The 25,611-nt window shown below is 43.4% G+C and overlaps 1 protein-coding gene and 1 long non-coding RNA gene across 2 annotated transcripts in view; one reads left to right on the top strand and one right to left on the bottom strand.

The window, feature by feature from the left end:
• Window positions 1–24,591, top strand: part of PDE11A (phosphodiesterase 11A) — a 427,416-nt gene extending 402,825 nt beyond the window's left edge. The window contains exon 20 of the mRNA XM_086359943.1: window positions 20,156–24,591. Coding sequence (XP_086216069.1) covers window positions 20,156–20,314 — 159 coding nt within the window. The 3' untranslated portion in view covers window positions 20,315–24,591. The remainder of the gene's footprint in view (window positions 1–20,155) is intronic.
• Window positions 490–8,898, bottom strand: LOC147378632 (uncharacterized). The gene is made up of 3 exons (XR_015148291.1): window positions 8,771–8,898; window positions 8,215–8,304; window positions 490–614 (listed from the first exon to the last, which is right to left on the bottom strand). It is a non-coding gene; the product is annotated as an uncharacterized LOC147378632 (long non-coding RNA).
• Window positions 24,592–25,611: the final 1,020 nt, after the last annotated feature.

Genomic DNA, 25,611 nt, shown 5'->3' with positions numbered 1-25,611 from the left:
TGACATTCTCCCACGTCTCTGTGTCCCTGTGTCTTCATATGACCTTCTTATAAGGACACCAGCCACTGGATTTCGGGCCCACCCTAATGCAGTATGTCTTTGTCTTACGTGTGCAGGCTCAGTTGCTCAATCGTATCTGACTCTTTACGACCTTGTAAACTATAGCCCGCCAGGCTCCTCTGTCCGTAGGATTCTCCAGGCAAGAATACTGGAGTGAGTTGCCATTTCCTACTCCAGGGGATCTTCTCCACCCAGGGATTGAACCCACGTCTCCTGTATCTCCTGCATTGGCAGGTGGATTCTTTACCACTGAGCTACCTGGGAAGCCCCTGATAACATCTGCAATGACTCTATTTTCAAATATGGTCACATTCCCAAGTACCAGGGTTAGGAATTCAGCATCTCTCTCTGTTTTTTTGAGAGGAGGGTGTGTGTCACAATTCGATCCATCGTAAAGAGACTGAAGCTTGAGCCTGGAAACAAGGAGAAGTTGGAAATGGGGTTCCTGGAGTCTCCTACTCTCCACACAGCCAGGTAAATAGCCTTTGCAGCCGCTGCCAACTCAGGAGACCAGAGGGCTCTTCTCTCAGAGCATTAACTGGGAGAACCTGTAACTGAAATTAGAAGTCTGTGGAATGACCGACTAGACCCCAGGGGGCCTCCCCACACTCCACACCCACCCCCCCGCCCGCCCTACTTTGCACTCAAGATGCCAGAGGCCAGATAGCCCCAGAGGCAGAAAAGTGGGATTCCTCTTCAGGGAAGGAGAACAGCTACAGAGAGAAGACCTGTGTGTACTTGCACTTGGGATTCCCTCAGTGAGAGTTTTGGCTCCCTGCAGAACGCCCTTAAGAGGCCTCACCACCACCACCCCCCCCCCGCCCAGCAACAACCACAGCCTCTCTGCTCCCCCGGCCCACTTTACTCACTACCCAGAACAAGTCTTTCAGTGCTGCGTGCTTAAATAATATGCTAACAGATTAGGGCCACAGCATGTTTGAAAAGAGCTTCCAATGTGAAGGAATGGAAGTGAATCAAAACGCTGAATGAAAAAGGATTTCAGAGCATACAGGAGATGCAAAAAACAAAGACAACTTCAGAAAGCCTCTCCTATCATCAAAAAGACAAGTATATTATAAATTAGGACCTAATGCCTGATGTTTTCCTTCTCCAGTACTTTCTAGTTGCTATGTCATGATTTTCTCCTCCTCGGGGACCTCCTATCCTGGGCTCTCCTGACTCCGCCCCACTGCCAGTGGCCTCCACTCAGACCTTGTCAGGCTCACAGCCTTTCCCCACTCTCACCCCCTAGATTCCATCATCATAACACCCGCCTTATCTTCCTAGGGCAAATCTGACTGTGGGCCCTTCAGATCCTCCCTTCCCATCAGAGAAGAAAAAATCCAAGCTGGCACATTGGCCTGCCCGTGCTCACCTCCTCGCCCTCCACCCTGAGCCCTCTGCTCTTGACACACCCACCACTGTTGTTGTTGATCAGTCACCAAGTTGTGTCTGACTCTTCACGACCCCACGGCCTGCAGCACGCCAGGTTTCCCTGTCCCTCACCATCTCCTAGAGTTTGTCCAATTTCATGCTCATTCAATCGGGGATGCCACCCAACTCTGTTGCCCTGTTCTTCTGCCTTCAATCTTTCCCAGCATCAGGGTCTTTTCCAATGAGTTGACCCTTTGCATCAGGTGGCCAAAGTATTGGAGCTTCAGCATCAGTCCCTCCAAAGAGTATTCAGGGTTGATTTCCTTTAAGATCAACTGGCTTGATCTCCTTGCTGTCCAGGGGACTCTCAAGAGTCTTCTCTAGCACCACAGTTCGAAAGCATCAATTCTTCTTTATTGTCCAGCTCTCACATCCATACGTGACTACTGGAAAAACCATAACCTTGACTGTATGGACCTTTGTTGGCAAAGTGATGTCTTTGCTTTTTTACTCCCCTACTCATAGTCCAAGCCCATGTCTTTGCTCACACAGGTGCCTCTGCCAGGCCCACCCTTCCCTCTTCTCTCCAGCAAGTCCTTCTCTAACTGCAGGAATCTGCTCAGGTGACAAGCTTCCCCCAGGAGGTAGATATCCTGGTCTCCAGGGCCCACTGCATTTTCCATTATTAGCACATTATTCTCGTTTGCATTCCCTGTGTCTGTTACTCAGCCGTAATACCTTCGCACACTGCATGCCCCCAACCTCCGCCTTGCCCCGGCTAGAGCAGCGGTCTCTAGTTGTAACTCAGCTGCCTGCCGTGAGACCCCTCGGGGCTGCCTCCATCAGCAACACAGCCAACATAGCAACAGGATGGGGAAGGAATGGGTTATTGCAAAGCTGTTAGGAAGATCTTGCGTTTCCCGAGCATCTCGTGCCTTCCGTGTTGTCTGACATAACCCACCATTCCTGAGCTGCCCTGTGGTGGGCTTTAGCATTTCCGTCTTTATTTCACGGCTGAGAAGCTAGGGAGGTTATACTTGCTGCTCAGAATCGCCCCAATGAATTAGGAGGAGCTTCAGCAAATGAATGCCTCCCACCAGCAAAGGGAGGGCTAAGCCACAGAACCAGAAAATAACAGAAGAGGGAGAATGATTCTCCAAGTCCCTGACTTCACATGTCACCTGTGATCACACTATAGATGGTCTGAACAGCTGAAAAACCTAATATGACACGAGAAAGAGAGCAACAGAGACATACAGAGAAGAAAGAGGCAGAGGGAAAAGAGAAAAGATGAACAACAAAGGCTTTTATAAATCCCCCCTCCTTACTTGTAGTGAAACCTACAGCTCCTTATCCTCCACACTATTTTCATGGTGATCACCCTGGGCTTTTAGGCTCCACTGTGAAAGTATTAATAACTCCACTGTGCTACATTTGTAAGGCATTTGGCCTTACAAAGTGACTTTCTTTTTTGGAGTAAATGCAATTGATGATAGTTAATATCAACCTTTCCAAAAGTCTGAACCAAGGGAGACGGAATTTGTGGAAATGCTTTTGGAAAAGTAAACTTTACATGCTGAAGCCCTCCATACGTATGAGCCGTTATACTTGTTATTAGCATTAATAGCATCTCTAAGCCTCAGTAGCCTCAGTTGGAACTTTGGATAAAAAAATAGTGAACTGCGGGTCTCACCAAGATGTAGTGAAGCTATAACAATAACATTTCCTGGACACTTCTTGTGTGCCAGGCACTAGACTGACTTTCCAAGTCTGATTAAATTTTCTTAGCAAAATCAAGGATGGGGAAGGAATGCATTATCACAAAGTTGCTATGAAGATTTTGCATGCCTGATATAACCCACCACTCCTGAGCTGCGCTGTGGGAAACTTCAGCATTTCTGATCGAGATTGATTTAACTTTCTTAGCCATATCAAGATAGATTCTACTACCACCCCCCTTTTCATATGTGAAAGCTGAAGCTAGAGAGTTCCTATAACATGCCTAAGAGTACACAGATATTAAGTAACAGAGCTTAGATTTTTTATTTCAGCCTTCACATCTGGGCTTATGGTTGATAGAACCTTGTTGCCACCTGAGCGGCTGTGTATGCAGGCATCAGTGTACAGACCTCAGGTCCTTACTGAATCACCTGAAGTGGAAACAACGCTATCGTCATACTGAAATGCTTGCCTAGAAGCAAACTTGCAAATCATCTGTAGGGGAGTGAAACCCTGAAAGTTCCCTTGTCACCTGACTTGATGGTGGCAAAGCTAGGTTTAGAAACCAAGACTTTGACCTTCGGTGTAGGGTTGGCCCTGATATACTCTGCTACTGCTGCTACTGCTAAGTCGCTTCAGTCGTGCCCGACTCTGTGTGACCCCATAGACGGCAGCCCACCAGGCTCCCCCGTCCCTGGGATTCTCCAGGCAAGAGCACTGGAGTGGGTTGCCATTTCCTTCTCCATTGCATGAAAGTGAAAAGTGAAAGTGAAGTCGCTCAGTCATGTCTGACTCTTAGCGACCCATGGACTGCAGCCCACCAGGCTCCTCCGTCCATGGGATTTTCCAGGCAAGAGTACTGGAGTGGGGTGCCATTGCCTTCTCCGATATACTCCACTACCTACATATAAAATTTGAAGCATATAATCGCCAAGTTTTCAAAGCTGTCCTGAAGGAACAAAGTTTAAAAAGCATATCTGTCTGAGTAGTGATGCAGATTTCAAACACACAGCAAGCAGATGGAAGCAGGGAGTTTGTTTTAAAGGACAGCACGGTGAACCAAGATGTCTCTAAGAACAGGGGAAATGGAATGAAAAGTCAGCAAGCAAGGTAGAAAAGACAGCCCTGAGAGGGCCTGAGAAACTGAACACAAAATCTGAAGGAAGATAAATGGATAATTTAACAGCCGTTCAGTTTTTAAGAAAGACAAAGAACAAGCTACATTGCATCAGAAAAGGCCTAGAAATGATGATGGATGGGGCCCTTCAAATGAGTGGTGAACACAACAGAATCACAGTCGCCTGCACAATTCCCAGCTGAGGGCAAATTTGAGGAACTAAATAAGGATATGAGACTGATACGGATTGAAGAGTTTTTCAAAATCCATTTAATGGCCAGGCAGGGGACATTGATTGCTTTTCAGAGGAAATGTTTAGAATCAATGAGTAGTCGGCCCTTATCGGAATGTGGACGGGGGAGAGGGACCGAGGCTTACAACATTAGCATGCTGTGCATTAAGGTACTGAGATAATTGTTGAATTATGGTAGCAAAGCACTAAATTATTTTGATCTTTATGAAATAAGTATTTCTCTTTTTTATCCTGTACTTGTGAGCTTTATGAACAATGAAATGACTTGCTAGTTGAGTAATTCTAATGCATGATCAAAGGTTGCTAATTCTATTATCAGTGCATGTTAAACTTTTAAATAAAATAGTTTAGTCTTAAATAGTTGATACATGCCCAGTGAACAAAATTCACAAAAGGCACAAAAGTATTAGAGAGAAGACGTACTGCCTCATACTTCTGTCCCCCGGTCACCCAGGTCTTCTCCCTCAGGGCAACCACTGTTACCCAATTTCATCCAAAGATAATCTATGTAGAAGCAGAAATATAGTGTTTTTTTAGCTTTTTCTTTTATTCAGATATAGTTGGTGTATAATACACATATGGATATACACACACACGTATATGTGTGTATATATCTATATATGCACATATATGAATGTCTATCCTGCTCCATACATTATTTTTTTTACCCTTAATATATTTTTGAGATTACTCCTTTTTCATGTCCAGATAGCAGCTATCTCATTAGTTTTGATGGCTGCAGAATATCAGATTTTAAAGATGTAAAAATGAGTTATTTAATCAATAACTATTATTTCTGAACACTGACGTTGTTTCTAATGATTTGCTATTAACAGAGTGCTATAAATATCCTTGTAAATGCATCATCTTCATACTTTATTTGTAAAATAAATATCTAGACGTGGAATAACTGGGCACTTGGCATATGGGCATTGGGAATTTTGATAGATATTGCCAACTTTCTCTCTGTGGAGTTGGAACCAATTTATATTTCCACCAGCGATGGCTGAGGCGCCTCTTCCTCTCTACTCTTACCAAGACAAGCTATTATCAAACTTCTTGAATGCTGCCAATATGATGGTGCAAAATCTATCTCATTATAGTTTTAATGTGTATTTTCCATACCATAAATGAGTTTGATCATGTTTTTAGTATAGATTTATTTACTTAGGAGTAATTGTATTTTTTTCTATAAACGCTCCACATTTTGCCCTTTTTTTATTGGGCTGGTGGTCTTTTCTTATTTATTTGTAGGAGTTCACTGTATATTAAAGAAATAGACTTTTATCTGTAGCAAAAGTGGCAATTCCACTCCCCCCCAGGTTGTCATTTATCTTTTCACTTTTCACTCTGTTTATGCTATACAGAAATACATTGATTTTATGTAGTCAAACTCGTCTCCTATGACTTCTGGATTTTATCATACAGATCATGACTTTCCCATTCCAAAATTAGAAATTCTTTAAATTCTCAGAACTTCTTTCAGTACTTTATGGTTTCATTTTTTATATTATATCTGTGACTCATCTGGTTTTACTTTATTGTGTTGGATACAAAGTTTGTAGATGGCTACCCAGTTTTCCCATCAGTTTTTTCCTAATCTTTTCCCCTATGATTTAAAAGATCACCTTCATCATATACCAAATTCCCTTAAACAATTCTAGTTTAACTCTTTCTATTCCGTTCTATTACTCTCTGCCTAGTCATGCTGTTTTAATTAATATTGCTTTAGATAATATATATGTGTGTGTGTGTGTATATATATATATATATATATATATATATTTTTTTTTTTTTTTTTGGCTGTGCTGGCTCTTTACTGCGGGGCTACTCTCTCGTTGTCTTGTGAGGGCTTCTTACTGCACTGGCTTCTCCTGCCGTGAAGCACAGGCTCTAGGGGATGAGGGCTTCAGAGCTGTGGCAAGTGGGCTCAGCAGTTGCAGCTCCCGGGCTCTAGAGCACAGACTCGGTAACTGTAGCTTATCAGCTTAGTTGCTCTTTGGCATGTGGGATCCTCCTGGACCAGGGATCGAACCCGTGTTTCTCTCATTGGCAGACGGATTCTCCGTCACTGAGTCACTGAGGAAGTCCCTAGAATATACTTTAATGATAAGCCTAGTTTCACCTTCCCCGTTTCTCTTTCAGTAGTTTCTAAGTATTCTTGCTTATTTTTCCATAGAAGCTCTGTAATTTAGTTCAAAAACAAATCTAGTTTGTCTCTTTATTGGGATAAATGATCAACAGCTGAAGGTTAAATGAATACAAAACTTCCCAACATTGAGATGAAAAATGGTGCCTATTAGGAAGTTTTTGTTCATAATATTCTAATATTCTCTTCGTTAAACTGAACTTTAAAATTTAATTTAAAAATATTCAGAGTATTCGTCCTGCTGTTCCCACACATAAAAACTTTCCCCATATCTTAGTTTTGGGGAGAGTTAGCAATATAATACAGAGAAGGCAATGGCACCCCACTCCAGTACTCTTGCCTGGAAAATCCCATGGGCAGAGGAGCCTGGTGGGCTGCAGTCCATGGGGTCACTAAAGAGTCAGACGACTGACCGACTTCACTTTCACTTTTCACTTTCATGCATTGGAGAAGGAAATGGCAACCCGCTCCAGTGTTCTTGCCTGGAGAATCCCAGGGACAGGGGAGCATGGTGGGCTGCCGTCTATGGGGTCGCACAGAGTCAGACATGACTGAAGTGACTTAGCAGCAGCAGCAGCAATATAATAAAGAAGCCACAATAGCGTCTCTTCCTCAGATCTTAAAGCTGACCCCTTTCTATGGACAAAATGCCAGCTAATGATACACCCAGTGGAATGTGTAAAATATTCTTTGTCTTCTTATTCTTTCTCCCCGAAATCTTTATTTATCATGCTGTAAAATTAATAAAAAGTAGTTTCTCTTGCCATATGGAAAGAGACCACTAAAATAATAGAGGATTTTTGTCTCCAAGGATGTTCATCTAAAGACAAGCATCCCTCATGGATACTTTGGTTCTGATTCTCTATTGTTCTAGGGCAGTGGGATGCACAGCCTTTGATGGCTCCCTCCCTGTCTCAGATCTGAGCCCTGGTTGGTGCTGACAACAAGGACCACCTTTAAACTCACAAGAAATGCTCAGGCATCATGAGATTTGCCCTGCACACACCAAGCAGTTCATTAGTACAAATATCAGGTAAAAAACAGAAGAGCAAGTGTTAATAGGGTATTATAGAATCCATTCTTGGAGGTACCTTGATAGTTTACTCAGAAAACCACTCACAGCAAGAGCAAGGAACTCCACATTTTTACAACCCTTTCTGACTCAATGGACATAAATTTGAGCAAACTCCAGGAGATAGTGGAAGACAGGGAAGCCTGGCATGCTGTAGTCCATGGGGTCACCAAGAGATGGACACCACTGAGCAACTGAACAGCAACAACCCTCTCCCACACAGGCACCCTAGCTGTTATGTTTAGAGAACCTTGAGCCCAAGCTTGTGAGAAATATACAGAAAGTACATAGTAAACACATGCTTGCAGCTCAACAAACTAAAATTTTTTAATGGTTCTTTTTACACATGAAATTTGCAAAAACAATAGATGATATATATGTCTATGGCATCTCAAGTGGCATAGTTTTACCGGGAAATATTTCGGTGAATGGAGAGGTAGATTGTTACCATGTGGCTGTGTTTTACTTACATGTTCCAACCACCGCTTACATGAGGCCCCATTCATCAAAGCCTATGGCTTCTGGGTCAGCAGCTTATTCCTTCCAAGTCCAGATGTTGCCTACACAATGAACATGATTGATTAGCTACCAACGCGCTCTGAAAACCCGACCAACAGGGTAACGTAGGACAGTCTCCTAGAGGGGCTCATTATAGCAGAAGAAGCGGTCCTCCTTGCTCCTGTGCACAGGAGCCTCTTCAGGCTTGCCTGTGATTTACTACTTCAAACCCTCATTTTATTTTCCCAGGGTAAGCTCGAGTAGACGAGTCACAGATAAAAGACTCACTGTCTACACCTAATGCTTGGGAAGTGGTGCTTTTTCATTCCTTAGTGAGGCCTCCTCCCTCCTGGGACTTTGTCCCCTAACAGTGCTGAGGACACTGGAGCAGAAAAGTTGCACCACCGCCCAGATGCTGCGGCCACTTGTGAGACGCAGGCGCCACCAGCGTCCTAGTTGAGATCCCTGGGGGAGACTCCATAGGCTCTGTCCTCAGCCTGCAGCATTCCAGGTCTGCTGTACACTTACCCATGGAAACGCTGACCCTTTTAAGTCGATTTTCCCCAGTCTCAGGTTCCTTATCTGTCAAAACAGGGCCAACATCACGATCTCTGCATTGCTGCGAGGTTTAACGAGCTCACATCTGGAGGGGCCCTAGGATGGCACATGGACACAGAACACATTCAGTACTCAGAAGCTATTAGTCCACTTTGGCCAAATGTGTTTTACTGTCTGTCACTGAGAGCAAGTGTGTGGCCTCGGAACAGACCCAGCCCCGTTTCATTCAGTTGAACGTGGTTTATATTGAACGTGGTATTGAACGTGGTTTATCAAAGTGTAACATGTTCCATTTGCCACAGGCCCCACCTCTCCCAGCTGTATCTCCCAGCCTATTTCATTCATTAACTTTACTGGCTTGGCTGGGTAGACATTGAGTTTAAGATGCAGGGACAGCAGAGCCTGGTGGGCTGCTGTCTATGGGGTCACACAGAGTCGGACACGAATGAAGTGACTTAGCAGCAGCAGCAACCCTATATTGTGGAAATAACAATGCTATTAATCCAAGGAGACTAAATTCCTGCCTCATTATTCCTAATGTTAATGTAATTTATAAATATAAATTTTCTACAAAGCAATCCCTTGAACATATAAATAAAATAAAAGTGAAACAAGTAACCTCTGAGAGATTAAGAAGAACATGGAAAGAGAAAGAAAAGAGGGAGAGAAAATTGCAATAGAGTATTTTCTCTTTTACACGCACTACTAATCTGCTTCAAACCTTGGAGAGAAAATGATCTCATTCTAAGTTATTACTTGGAGAAGGCGATGACACCCCACTCCAGTACTCTTGCCTGGAAAATCCCATGGACGGAGGAGCCTGGTAGGCTGCAGTCCATGGGGTCTCGAAGAGTCGGACGTGACTGAGTGACTTCACTTTCACTTTTCACTTTCATGCATTGGAGAAGGAAATGGCAACCCACTCCAGTGTTGTTGCCTGGAGAATCCCAGGGACGGGGGAGCCTGGTGGGCTGCCGTCTATGGGGTCGCACAGAGTTGAACATGACTGAAGCGACTTAGCAGCAGCAGCAGACCGTGCCCTTAGGATTCCAAATATAGATCTGCCTCATTCTTACCCTGGATTCCAATGAACTTGCTTGCCCTCCTCAAACCAAGTATTACCTCTGTGGCTTTATCGTCTTTACTTATGATTCCTATCTGAGTAACTCTGTCACATTATTTAGATTTTAAGTTCTCAAATATCACTAACAAAACAGAAAGCTCTGACAGTAATTTTTGGCACTTGCAAAAATCAGACACAGACAATCTGCTATTGCTGAATAGATCCTACAGCTGTTACTGCTGTAAGGAATCTGCCGAGTTAAGATCACATATAGAAAAAGAGTTTTCTCAGCTGGAAAGAGAATCTCACCTGATGTGATAAACGTGGAGTAATACTGAACTACCACTAAGGAGAAAGTAAAAACAGCTAGTTGCTGTTTTTCCTGTCTGAGTTCACTTGATCATTAGGAACAATCCAGGCTAAACGCATGCCAAGTCACCCCAGACCTCTGAGCGTTCCTTCCTTGCAAGGTGAAATCCCATAGCTCTGCTGACTCACTACTAGGAGAGTTGGCAGTCTCTGCTGGTGTCCTGAGTCCCCATAGCATGGGAGACTAAGACTCACCAGCCTTTAAAACCTTTTAAAGAGTCTATTTGGCAGACTCTAGTGGTTCAAGGATAAGGGAGATAAGTGCTAGCTGGTCCCTGACTCTAATGAACTTGGGTGGAGAAGGCTGACCCTTGAGTATTAGCAGCAACTTTTAAAAAATGTTTATTTATTTTTGGCTGTGCTGGGTCTTCATTGCTGCGTGCAGGCTTTTTCTAGTTGCAGAGAGTGGTGTCTACTCTCTAGCTGCCATGTGCAGGCTTCTCATTGCTGTGGTTTCTCTTGTGCAGCAGGGACTCTAGGCACACAGGCTTCAGTAGTTGCTGCACGTGGGCTCAGCAGTTGCAGCTCACCAACTCCAGAGCGCAGGCTCAGTAGTTGTGGCTCATGGGCTTAGTTGCCCTGCAGCATATGGGATCTTCCCTGACCAGGGATCGAACCAGTGTCTCTTGCATTGCAAGGCGGATTCTTAAAACTCCAGGGAAGCCCAGCAGCAACTTTTTATGTTGGGAAAATTGAGACTCCCTTATGGCAGCCACCAATTCAAAGTCTAGTAGGGGATTTCAACCTCAAGTAGTTCCTGCAGGTGACAGAGAACAATAAGGGACAATGGCCAAAGACCCAGTGTTTGGAGCTCAGAGACTCCCTCAATTGAGTTTGAGCAGAAATGGGAATTTGCTGGTTTAAGCAGCCAGGAAACTTAGAGGTACAGCTGACTGGGTGGCATGTGGACAGATCCAGAGGATTCAAAGGCCATCATAAGACAGATGCCCCCATTTCTCTGCCTCTAGCTAGGTATGTTTTGCCTTCATTCTCAGCCAAGCTTTCCTCACACATCCTGGCAGCAATAAGGTCACATGTTCATTCTAGGTATTATCACACCAAGAGAAAGAAGGAAAAGAAAAGCTCATTTCCAGTAGGTCCAGGGGAAACCTTGCAAGACCTTGGATTTCCTTAGCTTGGGTCACATCTGATCCACATCTCTATGTCAATCACTGGTGTTGGTCAGGCCTGAATGATGTACCCACTCAGAGCACATGGAGTGAACTGTTCCCTGAGGGAGGGTAAGAGGACAGTATCTAGCCTCTGCTGCCTACTACAGTTCACTTATAACCCACTGCCAAAGAAACTTGTCTCACAACTCCTCGATACAAAGATCAATGTGTCCAAGTATCAAGATGGTTAGAACCTTTTGACACATACACAAGTAGCCATAAAATAGAGACCTACATCCTGACATCAATTCTCTGAATCAGGAATTGCATGTGGTACTAGTAACAGAGATCTGCAATCACAATTCAGCTCAGTTCACTCACTCAGTCGTGTCTGGCTCTTTGCGACCCCATGGACTGCATTATGCCAGGCTTCCTGGCCATCACCAACTCCCAGAGCTTGCTCAAACTCATGTCCATTGAGTTGGTGATGCCATCCAACCATCTCATCCTCTGCTGTCCCCTTCTCCTCCTGCCCTCAATCTTTCCCAGCATCAGGGTCTTTTCCATTGAATCAATTCTTCACGTCAGGTGGCCAAAGTATTGGAGTTTCAGCTTCAGCATCAGACCATCCAATTGAATACTCAGGACTGATTTCCTTTAGGATGGACTGGTTGGATCTCCTTGCAGTCCAAGGGACTCTCAAGAGTCTTCTCCAACACCACAGTTCAAAAGCATCAATTCTTTGGTATTCAGCTTTCTTTATAGTCCAACTCTCACATCCATACATGACTACTGGAAAAACCCATAGCTTTGACTAGATGGACCTTTGTGGGCAAAGTAATGTTTCTGCTTTTTAATATGCTGTCTAGGTTGGTCATAGCTTTTCTTCCAAGGAGCAAGCATCTTTTAATTTCATAGCTGCAGTCACCATCTGAAATCACAATCGCTTCAACAAAATAGAAATTTACTTTTCTCTCTGATAATAATAATGCAAATAAGTCAATTCTAGGTTTCTATGATATGGCAGTTCCATAACAGTCAGAGACCCAGGCCCTGTTTATCTTCCCTTAGGATGTGGCTGCCATACTCAAGATTGCCTCATGGTCACAAGATGGTCACTGTGGCTCTAACCATCATGTTAATATTCCAGCAGCAAGAAGGAGAGAGGGGCAAGGACAAGAAGATGCACCTCCCAAATGAATATACTCTCATTTAAGAGTCTTCTCAGAAGCTTTTTTTCTAAATTCTTCTTGCTCCTCCCTGGCCATTCCTAAGCTTTGCTGTTGTTACTTTTTAATTGCTAAGTCATGTCTGACTCTTTTATGACCCCGTGGACTGTAGCTGCCATGCTCCTCTGTCCCTGAGATTTTCCAAGCAGGACTGCTGGAATGAGTTGCCCTTTCCTTCTTCAGGGAAGCTACCCGACCCAGGGATCAAACTCAAGTCTCCTATATTGGCCACAGATTCTTTACCACTGACCAACCAGGGAAGTCCCTAAGCTTAAGGGAGGCTAAAATGCTTACTGGAAAGGCAACTAGCAATCTCTGATAGAGATACCACAGCCCTGGTGGAGTAAATGACTCCCTCCCTAAATGGGAAAGAAGTCATAAGCCTTTTAAACTCCATCGTGTTCTAGCCTGGGGAAAACCCAGCAGTACATGGTGCCTGGAGCAGGTACATGTGTGACATATATAAACGATTATTATTAATTTTCCAGCCTGAGCCAATTACACACTAAAGGTTTGTTTTAAAGGTAGTATATTTAATATGAATGTCTACAAACATTTATCCAGGAAAGTCTTGGTTCACTTCTGTGTTCACCATTATTGTTTGATTATTTGTTTTTCGAAGCAAGTTTTAAAATCTGCTGGAAGCCTCCCGTGGTAGTTAATACATTATCTTAAGCAATTTAATGCAAATTAATTTTTACACAACCTTGAGTTTCAGAGGCCATTGAACTGGGGAGGGAAGGAGTGAGGTTTAGGAGGAATCTGTTTGCTGCCTCCCATCTGGACCCCACAGCCAGCTCCATCTGCTCTCACATGTAGTAACTAACACTTCGGCTACTCCCTTGCCAAACACACCATGTGGAAGTTAGCTTATTTTTTTACTCAGAAAAATGGTAAAATGCACAAAAAAGTGTGCACTTCAGGTTTTCTAGAAGACCCAACGGGATTATTTTAGTGTTTGGTAATTCGGTTTTGTACTGCAATGCAAATTTTCCATTCAGCTTTATGGTTCTTTTTTTGTTTTATTTCTGGGTTTCATTACCTTTTAATGCCACAATTCTCCTTTTCTAGTAGGGTCTTGCAACACATTCATATCATATAGGAGCCACCGAAAGGTTCAGGGTAGAGAGCAGCAGGCTCAGATGAATGGTTTTGATTGACCAGGATAGCTGCAATGAGAGTTCATTGGACGGGACTCAAGGGAAGCAGGGAGCCCAGGCAGGGTCAGTGGAGAAGGTGAGGGTCGCCTGAGCTTGGGCGATTCAAATGGCGCTAGACTGACACACGGGGGCACTTTGGAAGCAGGATTGAGAGGACTTGGTGATAGTCTGGATGCCGGGGAAGACAAAGATGTAATGGACGACCTGTAGATTGCCGGGCTGGGCAGTTGGGTGGAGATGCTAATACTTAATTCCCTGAGGGAGTAACCCTGACAGCAGAGGTGGGTTCACAGGAAGGCAATGAGTTGAGTTCAGGACAATTCACGATGTGGCCTTTACAACATGACGGAGGAGTAGAAGGCTAACAAGCCAAATGGGATTCTTAGCAACTACATCATTGCAACATGGCATGTAAAATTCAGGAATATGGCAGATGCAATCGGGACTAATCCTTACCTTTGAGAACCAGGAAAGATTAGCAGTTCAACAGTTCACTAATTGAAAAGTTGGGATTTGCTGCACAATTGGCCACTTCTCTCTGAAGTCACAAACCTTCAGTTGAAGCCTTCTTGTTTCTTGGAGATGCTCTTTATGCATGTGAGTGGCCAGTCTTGAGAATTCTAAATAATTTCAGGTCCTGCCACCGCTCGCTTGCATTCTTGCTTCTCCTGTTGAAGGTTTGAGCAGAGATGACACCAGCTGGTCATGCCACCAATGACTTTCCATTTCAAAATGCCAACCCCCAAGTGGGCTTTTGGACATTTTCAATGAGGAAGTTAAATGATCATGGTTGTAAGTAATCACATCTTCATTACAAGGATATTGCCTCAAACAAGACATTTAAGAGGGGCTCCAAGTCTATTTTTAAATTTTATCCCCCCAAATCGGTATTTTAAAAATATTTTAATTTCTCTTTTCTCTACCATGCCATCATATCTGTTAGTTTCTGATTATTTCTCTTGAGTAGGGTGGGGAATGGAGGAAATCAGAAAATACAGTTCTTACTGCCAACACCCTGGGAATATATGAATCAACAATAGGAAGTAAAAACCATCTTCTCTCTTTGGCCTTTAAAAAAAAATAAATAGCCAGCTCAGATAATTGCCTCAAAGTTTTTTTAAAAGGTATTAATGATGTAGTTGGACATTTTCAGGTTCAAAGGAAGTCTTTGAACTGCCTTTAGTTTGGTGGGGTTCCTCTCTGCCCCTTTTCAGCAAGAATGTAGGAGTAGGGACTTCTTCTAAGAGCACAGCTTTCTGTTGGCTTCCTCCCCTGGAGTGCATCTGCCTCCATCGATCCAGCAATTGAGTTCAGAGAAGTGACTGTGGTTGACTGAGAAGCACACACGGGCCAGATGATGGCAGATGTAGATCCTGGTGGCAGAGGGAAAGCAAGGCCAAAATCTGCCTCCCAGCAGCTTAGTGAGCTGGTATAAACACGGTCTCAGGAATTATGGCAGTAAGACAGAATACTGTATTCATTTCCCAAGGGGGTCATGCTGGGGTTGTTTTTATAGCAGGATTTTGTAGCAGGTCAGAACGTCCTGACCCGACTCATCCTGACCTTCCCCTGTCTTCCTGCCACTGCTCTGTGGGCAGGGTGGAGGAGGGCTGCTGTTCCCAGAGCTAGAGATCTAAAGATATAGGCCTTGTTTCCACTCTCCCTTGGAGCTCATGGGCTGGGACCCAAGACAGAGTTGTTTAAAACCAATGTTAGCAACTTCCACTGCTGGGCCATAGTAATAGGGGGGATAAAACACCAAAAAAAACAAAACAAAACAGAAAAATACACAAAACAAGTTTCAGACAGTGGACAACAGCCACGTAATACAGATTCATGAGAAAGGGGAACAAATGAAATGGGCCCGCCAGGTGTCCCAGCTTACTCCCTGTGGGGAGTGACCAGGCCACAGCACAGGGAGGGGCACCCAGGCAGAGTCAGGGGTCTCACTGAGATAAGGAGGCAGAATCAGGAGTCGAGGGAGGCCAAGGAGGTGAGCGTTCTGGGAAGAGTGGCAGAGAAGAGACGGCTGCGTGAGACAGCTCCAGAGATCTGCAGTGGCCCCTTGAGTCTTTGTGCTGTTCGCTCCCTGCACGTGAGGAAACCACTGAGGCTGGAAAGATCTAGCAAAAAGGAGCAAGCAGAGTAATCCTCAGAGTTCACACGGGCAGGGAAGTAGTCCATGCTTCCACCACCCAGAATTTTAGAGAAAAACCTTGAAATATATGATGTTCTGGGCACAGTTCTCAGAAGATTACTGTCTTAGTAATGGGGCCAAATTAGCCCTAAAGTTTGCTCCAGATCCACCAAGGGAAGCTTAAAGACAAGCCTCAAAGGATCATGTTATTTCTAAGTAACCTAAATGCTTTCCCCAATAAAACTGCTGCTGCTGCTGCTGCTAAGTCGCTTCAGTCGTGTCCGACTCTGTGCGACCCCATAGACAGCAGCCCACCAGGCTCCCCCGTCCTTGGGATTCTCCAGGCAAGAACACTGGAGTGGGTTGCCATTTCCTTCTCCAATGCATAAAAGTGAAAAGTGAAAGGGAAGTTGCTCAGTTGCGTCTGACTCTTAGCGACCCCACGGACTGCAGCCTACCAGGCTCCTCCATCCATGGGATTTTCCAGGCAAGAGTACTGGAGTGGGTTGCCACTGCCTTCTCCGCAATAAAACTGAGCAATGTTTAAAGTAATGAAAAAAAAAAAAAATCCAGCACACATCCCCTGAAGAACAGAATGGCTACCCATTCCAGGATTCTTGCCTGGAGAATTCCATGGACAGAAGAACCTGGCAAACTACAGTCCATGGGGTCACAAGAGTTAGACATGACTGAGAGACTAACATTTTCACTTTTTTTAATATATGTACATAATATATATACTTATACTGACATAGGCATAAAATGTTTCTTGAAGGATACCCAAGAAACTGGTAATATCAGTTGCCTCTAGGAACAGAAACGGAATCTCTGGGACAGGGGGTGAAGGGAGATGTTTAACACTATACATATGGGACCCTTTGTATTCACTAGACTACATGTCTAGTGAATGTATGACTTATTCATAAAATATAGAATAAAATGTATGTGCTGGTCACAAGTGGGCTCACGAGTGGAGCCTGACTGGAATCAGGAAGGACGTGAGGCCCCTCAGCCACCCGGATGGCCAGATGCCTCCAGCTGTGTCCCCAGGGTGTAGAGGGTCCTGTCAGTGATGGGCCACCAACAGGGTGGGGGAGCTGAAGTGGCTTGGGAGCCCCCAGGATATCCATATATAGCCCAAGTTGGGTTTTGAGGTCAGTAAATCAACCCTAACCTACACCTGGAGGTGCACAGGAGTCACTGGTTTACTGCTCAGTTCAGTTCAGTTCAGTTCAGTCGCTCAGTCGTGTCCGACTCTTTGCAACCCCATGAACTGCAGCATGCCGGGCCTCCCTGTCCATCACAAACTCCCGGAGTCCACCCAAACCCATGTCCACTGAGTTGGTGATGCCATCCAACCATCTCATCCTCAGTCATCCCCTTCTCCTCCTGCCCTCAATGTTTCCCAGCATCAGGGTCTTTTCCAATGAGTCAGCTCTTCGAATCAGGTGGCCAAAGGATTGGAGTTTCAGCTTCAGCATCAGTCCTTCCAATGAACACCCAGGACTGATCTCCTTTAGGATGGACTGGTTGGATCTCCTTGCTCAGTAGATTTGGGTTTAAAGGGAGAGCACCCAGAGGACTAGAACTGTTAGGTTGGTTACAGGGATACATAGCTCAGTAGAAAGAATGACGTTCTAAAATCAGGATGAAGAGGAAATTGGACACACCCACCCAGGGAGGACATGAGTTTACTACCTCTGGACATGTCTAAACACTGAAAGGTCACACGGAGGGGATGTCACAGAAGGGACTCAGCATCCCACAGTGGATGGCACCACGCACATAATGTTTAGTATCCCTCTGTGTGTGTGTGGAGAGTGAGCAGAAGGGTGACATGTCCCTTTTCTCTTTTGCTAAGAGAAGAGTTAGTCAAACAAGACAGATAACCAGTAACATTTGCACAGAATTTATTGGGTATCACTCACTGATGAGAAGTTCGTAGGAATACCTGTATCTTTCTAAATACTAGGAGCAATTCTCTTGCTGATGGTACGTTGCATGTAATCACCGTAAACCTTGGAATTTAGATTTGTGGATCATGCCTTGCCTTCCTAATATTCTAATAGTTCCATATTCTCCCAGCTAAGTGCATTTCTGTGTAACAAATTTATAGTGTAAGAATTATTCTTTAAGATGAAGTTCTTGCTCCCTTTGCCTAGAACCAGCACCTGACTAGAAGAAAATGATATTCCAGTATGGCAATTCTGTATTTAAGGAGAGTATGAAATAAAGAGAAAAAGGAATACTGAGAAATATATACCACCCCCTCAAAAATTTTTATATTCAACACAAAGACAGCAAGACAGAGAACAAAGAGCTAGACAAAAGAAAGCAATCTGTTTGGGGCTAAGCCAAATAAATTTAAATAGTTTTAGAAATAAATTGGTGGAGTAATTCGAATCATGGGCAGGTGCTATGAATGTAATTTAGTAAATGCTCGGGAACCTGCCAAGGAAGAGAAAAATGTGTTGCTTTTGAGATCATTTCCCAGCAGCTTCATAAAAGAAAACTGATTACAGGAATTTAATAAGTAAAACAGAGCCAGAACTATAGTAATCAAATGAGTTTTTAATTACATTTCATGCAGAAAAAAATTCCAATTTGTGCTCCTGGGATTAAAAAAAAAAGTTTAGAGAAATGCTTTTGTAGCAGGAAAATAACATAAACACTAATTTCCATAGGAATTATAGTGGTCGGTTTAATTAAAAGGCTTGATCAGAGCAAAGAGGAGCCAGTGCCAAACTATACTAAAAGCCATGGCATTCATCGCCCCCTCTCACACTATTGTCTAAATAAAATCACTGCACTGAGCAGAAAACAGGCACCTGCATTTTTCTCATGATGTAAAGGGGATTTTGATTACTGCCTGAATTATCATGTTGCTGTGATTTATTATCATATGGAATAACGAATACATCCAATTTCAAAGTAGACGTCATTGCTTGGTGTGATAAATATCACGATGATGTGCTCTGTCTGGGGGACGTGAATGTGAAGGGGCTCCACCTGGGCCAGGGTGGAGTGCTCGCTGCTCAGCAGGCTCCCTGATTATTTCTGGACTTCCAGCCCTCGCTTAACTTCCATCTAGTCACATCACACTTGTATCTCTGAAACTCCCCAGAGTGGAATCGTATTTAGGGAATGCTTCTGGTCTTCCTAACACACTGCAGTCATGATCAGGGTAGTCCATCCTCAACAGAAACAGCTCTTCTTCCTATTGGAGGACTTTGCTCTGGGGCACCTGCCAACCACCGGTCAGGCTTGAAGGCTTTTCGGGAGGTGTCCTACAATGGCGGCGGTTTAGTCACATGGTCACAGTTTGTCCCCCTTGTGATGAATGGGACGCACCTGCAGGGTGTCTCCATGGGACTCCGGGTATAATCTGTGGCCACAGAACGCTGACCAAGGCATTTCCAGGGGCTAAGCCTCACAGCTCCATGATCCTTGTTTTATTCATTGCTATGTCCCATTAGAGCCGTGATCCAAGATTTGTGAGGCTGGAAGTTTGTAGTGTTTGGGAATAGGGAACCATTGATTTTTTTTAAATGATACAAAATTAAGTGCAAAACAGATATTTAGAAGGGTCTCCTGCAAGTGAGGAGGCTGGATCCTGACCTTTCTTAGCCTTGGGGTTGGTCAGCCTGTGGCCACACCCTACCTTTTCTCTCCCTCATTTCTTCCCCACCCCTCCATCTGTCCCTCTCTTCCACACCCCTTTTTCTTTTCTCTCGTGTCTATTTCCATGCATGTTCTCATGTTGATCTGTACACTGAGCACTGTTCCCCGATCCTGTGCTTTAAAAAATGAGCTCCTCTCATTTCAGGACTTTACCTGGCCTTTCTTATTCAGGTGAATCCACCCAGATTCATCTATGGTGGAGCAAATGATAGGTTTATTTTTGTAAAAATTTCACTTCCTGGTCTATTGAGATCTGGAGCCCTCCTTAGCAGGCAAAGATACACATATTAGTAGACTTGTGTGAGCTGAATATTTTGTTTCCTATTTGATGTGAATTTAAAACAGGATCATAATCAAATTGGCTGGCACCCCCTGGAGCAGTACACAGACATCTGTCTTATTTTTTCATTTTCTCTATAAGCTCTATTAATACAACACAGTGATGTTAAGTGCATATTTGCTTCTTGTAAATAGCTCATGTTTACCAAAATAATCATCATTTTCATTTCTTACAGCCCATTTCCATTCTCCTCACAAGTGAAAGCTAGAAAATCATGATCATGATTGGTTCCTCTCTCCCCTACCTGCTTTTGTTTTATTGTAGGCATTGGTGAAGGTCAATGTGAAACTGAAGCCAATGTTGGATTCCGTGGCCACCAACAGAAGTAAGTGGGAAGAGTTGCACCAGAAAAGGCTGCTCGTCTCCGCAGCTGCCTCCGCCCCCTCCGCCAACGTCATGGAGACCAGGGATGACAGAAACTAACCCTTCAGGCCAGCTGCTGCTGCAAGATGACTGCGCCCTGGAGAACCGGCTTCGGTCCCGCACACCATTCTTTTGTTCCTTTAAGCTCAAACAGACATAAAACCTCAGGGATGTGCTGAGAAGCATGCCTGGACTTTCACCTTTAAGTGTGGTGTCAGCAAAAAGGGCAGAGGAGGAAGTGGGGGCAACAAGCACACCCCAGGACCCTCACCTTTCCCTGATGAGCACGAAGATTCTGGGCTGAGACGAAGATTCTGGGCAGAGGGCAGCTGTGGGTCCAGGACCTGAGGATGGTTGGCCCTGCTCACTCGGAGCTGAGGGAACGCTGAACAGTGAAGGCGTGTTAGCGCTGCTTCATTTTGCATACAGCTATTCTGTTTGTTACAAGCCAAACAATGCCTGCCTTTGCTTCCTCTCCCAAGCTCCCTTTTGTGCCAGACTGTCCTTAGAATCCCAATTTGTATCCTGTGAAGATATCTTATTTTTAATCCTAAAGCTTCTTAATGATAGATCAGAGCCTTCAGAATTGCCTACCTAAAAGAGACACCTATATTATCCTTACAAAAACCAGCCATTCCCAGTTTCCCCTAAAAACGTCCATAGTAGGAAGACAGCAAATGTGTTTGTCTGATTGATGTTTACACAAGATTCATAACACTGCATTGGGATTGTGGTCCCCTTTTTCAGTTTTTAGATTCAACCTTCAATGTAGATCAAGTCTTCTCCTAGCAGGATTGATAGACTTTAATTAAAAGTCAGGATGAAAGAAAATCTATAGGTGGATTTACCATGAGTGACACGGGAACATTCAGAACTATTTCCAACAGTGAGACATTTCACAGGACACAGCAGAGCCACGGAGAATAATCATTGACAACTTGAGTTCTAGTGATGAGTTTCAGCATGAAGTTTAAGGTTACTGCCAGTGCCAACTGAAAGCCAAATGGAGGGCTCCCCAATTTTGGATTTTCCTTAAGTATAAAATATAATGCTTGAAAGATTAAGAAATAACAGTCTGGGCAGTGAACAAATATCCTACAGAAATCCAGGTTTATAACAGGTAAGAATGTGTGCATGCTAAATTGCTTCAGTCATGACTGACTCTTTGTGACCCTATGGACTGTAGCCCGCTAGGCTCCTCTGTCCATGGGATTCTCCAGGCAAGAATAGTGGAGTGGTTGCCATGCCCTCCTCCAGGGATCTTCCCAACCCAGGGATCGAACTCGGGTCTCTTATGTCTTCTGCACTGGCAGGCAGGTTATTTACTACTAGCACCACTTGGGAAGCCCATAGATAAGAATAAGCTCTATTAAACAGATGCAGAGATTAGGATGCTGAGAGGCTGAGGACATTGTACGCCCTATCCAAAGGCCCCGCTGTGGGGCTTTCCTGGTGGTCCAGTAGTTAAGAATCTTCCACCACAAAGGAACTAAGATCCTGCATGCCATGAGGTGCAACCAAAAAAAGAAAAAAATGAAACAATGCTGGGCTAGAAGCTAGACTTGTGCCCTAGCTCTGGTATTATTCTCTGGATGGCTTTAGACAAATCACTAACTTCTTCCTTTTTCCTCATTTGTCAAATGAGATTACACTAAGAAATTATTTTCAAACATAACTGAACCTTAGAACTCTTTGTTCAAATAAATCTTACAAAGAATCCCCAAGACATAAAACATCTAAAAGTCCAAGTCCTCTGTTTGAAGCTGGGTTGGGGGAGCCCTATGAAGCCTCATCTCTTTGATTACATACCCAGCGGCCCATAAAGGGCCTCTGAGGAATTCGAAATCTCTGGACCAGATGAACCTTGAAGCCCATTCCAGTTCCAAAAAAAATCTAAAATTTAAAACCACTTCTGTTCTTGTTGTTGCTGGTCAGTGTCAGTTATTAACTTTACTCAGAGAAAGAGGGGCCAAGTTCCACCAAGGACATTGTCTTCCTGGCACATAGTAGACGTTGGGGGAATGTTTAAAGAATGAGTAAATTAAGGAACCAAAACAGAAGTAAGGGAAGAGCAAGGTAACCATGAGGAAGAAGAAAGATTCTACATGACCAGAAATGGAGGAAAAGAAAATTATAAACCAGGCAAATGGGGGAAGGGAGGAGGGAAGGGAGGAGAGCCAAAAGAAAATGACTAACAAGGAAAATACAGGGCCCAATGCAGGTGGTAAGAGATGGCCAAAGGGAAGGTGAACGTTAATCCAAACAAGGAAAAATGGCGCTTGTCATCAAAAGAAAATGAAGGTACGTCCTGTCATCAATTGCTTAGAAAAGAGACACACTTGAGTAGGGAGCGGATTGACAAAGGAGAGAAGGAAGGAGTGGGAACCCTAAAAAAATAATGTTCCCAGCTAACCCTCTACCACTGTCTCTGTGGGGAAGACTGGAGAAACTCGAGGAGAAAATACGTGCAGGAAAAATTGCCTCTGCAGAGCAGGTGAGAGGAGGTTGTTCAGATTTATGGATTTTATTAAGCCAGTTTTCCGAGTCACTCAGCTATAAAGGAAAATAGCTTCTGCTGGGCTGTCTCCCTCCTTCAGGTGAGGAAAAAGGGTGGGTGGAGGCAGGGCCAGACCCTGGTTGTGGGTCTGCAGCTAGCAGGACTGCAGGTGTTTTCAGCCGTCGCGTCACATCATGTTCGTATCACAAGCGGGAACTGAAAATCAGTCCATGTGAGGCAGAGGTGAACCCACGTCTGTCGTCCTCCCTAAAGATAAATAAATAAGTAGCCCAGAAAGATGAATGCCAGTGTATCTAGAGCAAAATTTTAAAGCATGTGCTTTATGATAAAACTAGACCCAGGGTCTGATGGAGACTGCAGACAGCCACATGCACTGTGGCTACCCTGAATGTTGATGCTGCTTATTGCTAAGGGGAATGTAATTTATAGCAGAAACCCTACGGCTTCCACTAAGGTTGAGTTTTCCTCTCATTTTCTTGCCTTTTTATTGGCTTCACTGCACGGTTGCCAATAGCAACATCCACTGGTAGCAAGGGGAGTTCAACACCATTGCAATCTGCCATACAGTGGAGCCCTGACAATGTCAACCATCAATCAAGTGGCTGTTTGTAATTGCCTCCATCTATTTCTCCTGTCTCAAGGTATCTTTCCTATTGTGGGTCAAAATTCAGAAACTGCTGACTAATGCCAGGTCTGTTCCTCCATGACCATGAAACAGTCGAAAAGGAGGGTAGCAGGCTCCCTGGAGCCAAGGACCCAGAAGGTTAGAGGTTGAACTTGGGAGTTTGGGGTATTTTAAATCTAAGTAATGTATAACTTTAAAAATTTGAGGTATGTGTGGTTACCCATATACTCTGCTTTCCCAAAACAGAAAAAGAGAAAATTTCCCAATCATTATTAATGTTTATTTCCTATTGGAGGAAGGAATTTAAATATGAACCTTCTCATAAAATCTCCAACTGACCAAATGTTCGGTTCTCTTGGCATTTATGGTTGAAATGACTTCATCCTACTTTGTCCACGAGGTGTATTTTTCTCAGGCAGGCTATTTAGCATTTTATTAGTCAGTACGTGGATAATACATGCACAGCCTACAATATAGCTGGCAATCCCGGCCAGGAGGGACAGCTTGGCAGACTGTGAAGGGCACCACCCCAGCGCACAGTGGACGGGGCTCCCCCTGGCCTGGCTTGTTATCTTGGGACCCTCAGGTCTCGGATTTTCCACCTGTAAAATAAAAGCCCGGACTTTTATTCAGTTCATTCGTACACCAAAGGACCAAGCTGTGTTTAACTTTAAAAAAGTACTCCATGTAATTGTCTTATTCACTCTTCTCAAACAAGATAGGGATAAAGAGGTCATCTCCTCCCTAAAGACAAAATAAAAAGTTACCTATATGGAGTAGATACAAAAACAACCTTAGAACAGATATGTCTGAGCCTGTCATGATCATAAAAGACATGGTCATCAGTATAATTTTTTAAAAATACATCCTTTTATTCTATAAAGGACAGCTTTAGATTATCTCATAGCATAGATATCCCATAAATGGTAGTTAGTTTAATTTAGAATTTATAAAGTGAGTCAAAAGAAGTTAAAGTTGCACGTGTTTTCTGTTTCTGAAATCTTCAATGTCCACATATTTCCAGGTATTTTATATTTAAATACCCGTTGGGTTAGAAATAATCGTTAAAATTTTGTTAGTGAAATAACCATCTAATATTAATGCTACAGGAATTCAGTTGCTTTTTTCATGTATCAAAATGTATCATATTTGATCCACTTACCTTAGGTCATTAAACAGAATCTGCTCAATTTACTTTGTGGTAGAATTATTTTAAAATCCATTTCTCCTATTGACTCAATGAATTACAGGAAGATAAAATACAGTTTCATCTCCATTAATAGTGTGAAAAACTCCTGCCAAGTGGGACAGAAATCTAACAGATTAAGGGAAGATTTACATATAAAGAAAAATGTTTGGGCTGGAAAAACAGTATTCAAAAAGGATTCATTAAAGCAAAAGAGTTAAACCTAATTTGGGACCCTAAAAACTATGGCAGAGCCACTGCAATGGAGTTTCACTGTCTGCTCCAGAATAACAGTCTCTGAAACAATTGTTATGTCATGTGCTGTAAAGAACTCCCGAACCTCGAATGTATCAGGAAATGTACAGGTTGAGTCTGACTATAAGAAGCCAAAATTTCGTAAGTTTCATAAGTGAACCATGATAGAATGAAACGTATAGACGGCAGGAGTGATGTGTCTGGGGAATTTCACACTGAGCGCTTGGACTTAACAACGCCTGAGGTCCTGCTTCCATTGTTTGTGTACCTTTTCCTCAGCTGGAAATTTGATGCTGTGTATCTTTTCTAATTCAATTTTGAACGTTCTTACATATTTAGTCCATCTCTCAATAGCACTAAAGGTAAGTTAGTCACCTGGGTAGCACATCCCTACTAACATTGTTGAACGTATACACTGGTACAAAAATATGTTTGTTTTACTAAGTGAATGAAGTATTTGCTATAAAAAAAAATGTGTTATTTCAGGCCACCATTTATCTTTGTGTTCATTTTCTGTGTATCTGTATTAGAATCTCGGTTATTTTTTCTTTAGATTTAGATGAAATCATATTTAGATGAATTTTTAAAAAACACAAATAGCATTGTATGGAAACAAGAGTTTAGGTGTTGGTGAATCTCATCCTCTTGGGGAAAAATATTTTTGCCATTTTATTTTGATGTACAATATTCTACAAAGGATCTACTGATTTGCTTCTTAATTATTATTGTTTTACACAAAAGAAGCAAAATATGTCTTCAATTGACTTATCGGA

The sequence above is a fragment of the Bos grunniens genome, chromosome 2 (assembly GCF_055505025.1).
Source record: "Bos grunniens cultivar Pamir isolate PY7600 chromosome 2, Bosgru_T2T1.0, whole genome shotgun sequence".
NCBI lineage: Eukaryota > Metazoa > Chordata > Mammalia > Artiodactyla > Bovidae > Bos > Bos grunniens.
Note: the sequence above shows the minus strand (reverse complement) of the source record. Positions and strands in the feature narration are given on the sequence as shown.